Source organism: Notothenia coriiceps, unplaced genomic scaffold (assembly GCF_000735185.1).
Source record: "Notothenia coriiceps isolate Sejong01 unplaced genomic scaffold, NC01 NC01_scaffold00005159, whole genome shotgun sequence".
In the NCBI taxonomy this organism is placed as follows: domain Eukaryota; kingdom Metazoa; phylum Chordata; class Actinopteri; order Perciformes; family Nototheniidae; genus Notothenia; species Notothenia coriiceps.
Window position 1 is genome coordinate 11,158 of NW_011337860.1, and position 5,599 is coordinate 16,756.

General features: G+C 39.7%; 1 protein-coding gene across 1 annotated transcript in view; it reads right to left on the minus strand.

The window, feature by feature from the left end:
• LOC104942811 (acyl-coenzyme A thioesterase 11-like) overlaps positions 1–2,455 on the minus strand; it is a 12,501-nt gene extending 10,046 nt beyond the window's left edge. The window contains exons 1-2 of the mRNA XM_010768110.1: positions 2,398–2,455; positions 1,556–1,776 (exon numbers count right to left, since the gene is read on the minus strand). Of these exons, the coding sequence (XP_010766412.1) occupies positions 1,556–1,768 (213 nt within the window). The 5' untranslated portion in view covers positions 1,769–1,776; positions 2,398–2,455. The remainder of the gene's footprint in view (positions 1–1,555; positions 1,777–2,397) is intronic.
• Positions 2,456–5,599: the final 3,144 nt, after the last annotated feature.

Sequence of the window (5,599 nt, forward strand, 5' to 3'; positions counted from 1 at the left end):
ACATATTATTGATATATATATATATACAGTGATACAATTACACTTCAACACAAGTGTGTGTGTGTGTGTGTGTGTGTGTGTGTGTGTGTGTGTGTGTTTCTTTGGGTGTGTGTGTGTGTGTGGGTGGGGGGGGGTGCGTGTGTCATTTACTGTCCCTCAGGTTGTGGCATGCATATACATATTGGGCAGCAAGATGTGCCTTGTCTCCTTCTCCTAGGAGTATTCTCAGAGATGGGAGTAAGTCCTACATGTGCAAGTATCAAGCAAGTCCCAAGTCACTGTGGTGAGAGTCAAGCAAGTCAAGTCATACGAAATTCGCATTTAAATCAGTTATAAGACAGTGGTTATGAAAATGGATTCAACCCACACTTCGATCTTTATTACATACACAGTTCGTTCGTTCTCGTTCTCTCGTTCTCTCTCTCTCTCTCGTGTTTTTTCTCTCTCTCTCTCTCTCTCTCTCTCTCTCTCTCTCTCTCTCTCTCTCTCTCTCTCAGTCTTGAGAGGTCATTAACCTCTCTCCTCTCTCTCCTCTCTCTCAGTCTTGAGAGGTCATTAACCTCTCTCCTCTCATTCTCTCTCTCAGTCTTGAGAGGTCATTAACCTCTCTCTCAGTCTTGAGAGGTCATTCACCTTCTTGAAACCTGGGATTACAGAGTTCAACTTGTCTCAGTCTCACCTGTCGTACAGTGACCACATATTCTGTTTTCTTTTGGTTGCCAGGATCTTTTGTGTCTTCCTGTTGCCAGTTTGTGGTCACTGAGCCTGTGCTTGGTTAGGATCTGTCTCTGCTTTCTATCTCTGACAGTAGAGAGATATTCTGCCAGCTCATACTCTCTGTTTAGAGCCAGGTAACATTCTAATCTAATTTGGCTTTTAGTTTCTTCTTCCCAATGTTGTAAATAGTTGTCTTTACATTGTGTTATAACGTGTTTGACTGTGATTGGTGTTTGGAGAGCAGTGTTGTTGAGAGACTGGTCAGAGTGGCTCTGAGAGGGGGCAGCTAGCCTCAGCACCAGCTGACATAGGGGACTCTTTCCTGGGGTTAGCTCTTGGCTTTGGAGGGCTTTGGAGTGGAGGGTGTCTCGGGGGCTGGATCTAAGGTGGTTAAAGAATGTTAGTGCTATCTTTTGAGTGTTAATGATCAGTGGGTGCATTTGTACATGCATTTGTTGGTGTTTTTCTCTGAACACGTCAAATGTATCTGCAGAATTCTGCATGTAAAGACTCTGTTGGATGTTTGTCCCAGCGGGTATAGCTCTGGTGACTGAGTGGACCCCATACTTCACTACCGTACGTACAGCGCAATGGGCTGGATCACACTATCAAAGATTTTGAGCCAGATTTTAATTGGAATTTGGACATTATAAAATGTTCTCTTAATTGCATTTAGAGCTCTTCTGGCTCTTTCTTTTAGTGCATTCACTGCCATGTTGAAACTTCTTGATGCTGTTATGGTAAACTGGTATTTGTTCTCCTGATCTCACACACACACACACACACACACACACACACACACACACACACACACACACACACACACACACACACACACACACACACCAGAGAGGCAGGCGCTGGAGTCGATCCATTTGAGCAGCTGTCCCACACTCAGCTCCTGGCGGTGGTTGCTGTGACAGGGCATCACTATCTGACTCATTTTCACCTCTGTCGGGTTGACACTTCCTTCTTCCTCTTCTTCTTCTTCTTCATCCTCCTCATCTTCCTCCTCCTCTTTCTCCAGATCACCTGACACTCTGGAACTCATCTTCAAGGCTGTGGAGGAGAAGAGTTTCTTAGGTTGAGATGGGTTTCAGAAACAGAATCAGAATTCCAAATATCTGTCCCGCAATGGGGAAGTGTACATTATAACAACAGCAAAAGTATGGTGCTGATAAAGTAAAGAGAATAGACTTACATATTTAATAATAAATTACAAAGTAGGCATACGTAAAAAAAGAAAATGAAGAAAAACACAATAAGTAAAAAAGAAATAGCAGATAAGTACATCATGGTAAAAAGTGACCAAATCAAATAAAAAAGTTAGCTGGTACTGTTTACTGATTGTGAATACATTAAAAATTAAGTTTTCAAATGTAAGGTCATAAGAGTAGCACCAACATCGTCAATACCAATATGTTATATCACTGCATCAATTTGTACACATTTTGATAACTCGTGTACTGGTTTTTTACAAAGTCAGGATGAATCTAAAGCTGTCACAAAAGGATATTAAGAAATAACATTTTGTTTTTAAAAGTCATCATGTTAGAATGTCATAGCACACAGCACTGTCTGTATATAATCTCTCATTTAATCTTTAGCAGCTAAACATGGCAAGGAATGTCCTACAAGTTTTAACCTTAACACATTTATTTGCAAATCTGAATATTTTACCAGCTGTCCCGACAAGATGTCAGCCTGCAGCAGCCTGGACACATAAGACAATGCAGCCCTGACAAAGACGTTAAAGAAAGCCTTCATCAGTCTGAGAAGGCAACATTTTTGTGTCATCTTTATCATATTGTATATGTTGTCAGTTTGTATGGCTGCTACCCTGGCCAGACGTTATCTCCATGGGACCTTGGTGTAAAATTGATGTTTTGACATTCAGATGAAGTTGCCTCTCAAATCAGGTGAGCCAGCCACCTTAGTTAGCCTGTACGCTGTGCAGATATAAGGCCGGGTCAGGCTGCAGAGTATCTGCCCTTTGCTTGGGTGAGGGAAATAGTAAGAGCTTCCATAGGAATGGTAAGCAAACATTTGGCATATTTTACTGTGTGTTTATAACTAACTTTACTGTGCAGTTGTATAAAATATAGGAATAATTATAAGACTAAGTATCTACAGATACTTGAATAAGAAATATTCTGCTAATTTCCAGGTTCCTATAAGTATTTTGTGTCTCTGCTGTGACATGTCTCCATGCTTTAATGTTCAAAAAAGTGTGTGGGAGAGAAACTCCCTCTGGAGGGAATACAGGGATTTTAGTCTTTGTAGACCATTAACATGCACAAAAACCTATAGAACACACTACAGGAAAAGGAAAACCCCCAAAACATAATAGGGCCTCTTTAATATTTGAAAAAATTTCTTGCTTTGATGGAATTGTTTGACTATCCGACAAGAAACGTTAATAAAACAAAATCAGGGCCCAGTAGAGCTGATCAATAATCCATCATGAAGGACAAATACCTAACTGCCAGCTCTGCGTCTGTAGAACGACTGTTTCCTGTCTGTCTGTAAAGGCGAGAGGGAAAACCACAGAGAAGCTCCTACAACTGACTTGTTCTTACTTGTTTGCTGAAAAGATTGTATATCAGTACTCTGGGAAACATTGTCTAAGGTCCTTAACAGCAAATAGTTGCAGTCTTGGTTGTGAGTTAAGGTCCGTTCCCAACACTTTGACAGATGAATAGATCCACTGAGGTGTCATGACAGAACTTATGCAGTGATACAGCTAAATACTGTAAACATGTAGGATACTTTTAAAACCAATGAACTTACAGTAATTTACACAAAGTAGCATTCTCTAAACTTTGTATATATGTGGAAATACAACACAACAATCTATACATTAAATGTGATCTAAGCTTTAAAAGACAATGTCCTCAATCCATGACATATCAGGTCACATGAGTTGAGTGAATACATGAGGGTTGCACACTCATAGTCAACAATGTCGACATAAAGAGGTTTACAGCAACAGCTTCCTGTAAAATGATTCATTTAAAACGGAATGCTTCAACTAGTTTCTACTAGAACCCACAGAAAGCCTAAATATTTAGAGACTTTTTGTGTTGACATGTTACCAGAGGTGGATGAAGTTAAGATGATTTACTTAAGGAAAAATAGCAATACTGCAATGTAAAAATAATGTTACAAGTCAAAGTCCTGCGCTCATAATTCTACTTAAGTAAAAGTAAAAAAGTATAAGCATGCAAATTGGTTATTTGCTTATATAATATATTATTGGGGCATTCGGGTGTTGCACTTGGTAAAGGTGGGGTTAATTTGAATTACTTTATACACTGCTGGGTAGCTTAACCTATAATAATGTATAATAATGTATCAATTTATATTTAGGATTGATAAAAGGCAAAAGGTACATAATTTGCCTTCAAGATGTATTGAAGTAAAAGTATAAAGTAGCATAATGTAAGTATCTCCATTATGCATGTTACTGTAATGTGGCATGGATCACAAATGGGCCTTGTTCCGTAACGTCAGTAAACGCAGCATTGCAGCAGGTCCTAAGTTAGTGTTAATATATCCTTTCTGAAAAGTTTGCGCTTCTATCTTTATACACGCATTCTGACTCCAACTGTTGATGTGACTAGACCGCACACAGTTCTGAACACACTCCACACAACTACTGCTGTTATTTTCATGAATAACAGAAGCGCCCTGCAGAGACATGCTACTCTCATAACGACAAAGTAACGTGACTGCGCACAAGTCATGACTCCGCTCTGCAACAGCGAACTTCCAAACATAACCCCGTTTAAGTTATCTTATAAGTGAAACTAGTGCTAGCTACTCGAGTGAATACGGATTAAAATGACATTCAAGCAGTTTGAATTTGACATAAGCCCACTTCACACGACTGTAAACAAATATGTGTTTTACTAACCTGACAGCGAGCTGTAGAAGAATCAAGCTGAACGTTGATAACGTGATGTTAGGCGATAAACAAGTGCTGTTCCGGTAATACCTTTCAAGATAAAATGACTTCACTAAGACGACACATTTTCAAATGTAGTGTTTGATTGGTATACATGAAATACATGCTATTTGTAACAGTTTAATACCCAGAACTAGAGCTACAGAACTAATGTGTTTCTAGAAGAAGAAGCCATTTAAAAGTTAAATACTTATGATGTGGGTCCTGAGTTGTCCAAACGTTATGCTGATGCTTAATGTAATTTAATTAACGTTATATCAGTGCTTTACTACAAATGAGAACACACCAACTAAAACATACATTAACATGCATATCAGTAATACAAAACAACAACAAAACACAGCGACTGACTTCCGGTAGTTTGGTGCGTACCATTGGGGAATTTAACACAAGGCAATATATATCAAAGTAAATCAGGCCGAGAAAACTAAAAGCGGACAACTCAGGTAGTGTTTAGGTTGTAAATTACCTTTTAGTAGCTTCTTTTATAGCATGCAATCGCATGGAAATAACAAAAAATGATGTCATGGATTATATATCGTCAATGGAACACAGTCTGTGGTAACAGCCAGTGGACCCAGGCTGAATGACCTGTAGTGGGCAGCTGCCTCAGAGCCTCACAGTCAGTCAGTGGGCGTAGGCCATTTGTTTATTTTGCACCACTCAAGTGTAACAATTAAGCAACATTTTGTGACTGGTTAAAAATCTTTAATAACCAGGCACAATATAGACAGGATGGTAGATATGGGCGGGGACATAAGGGACCCAATAGCAAAGTGTGGCCCTTAGACCCCAACATTCATCTGACCACGAGAAGACCATGATGGCTTCTCAATACTCTAATTTCTCCTCCTCGACTCCCCTCCTCGAATCCTATCCTCGTGTCTTAGTCCCGCCCACAGGAGATGCGAGCGG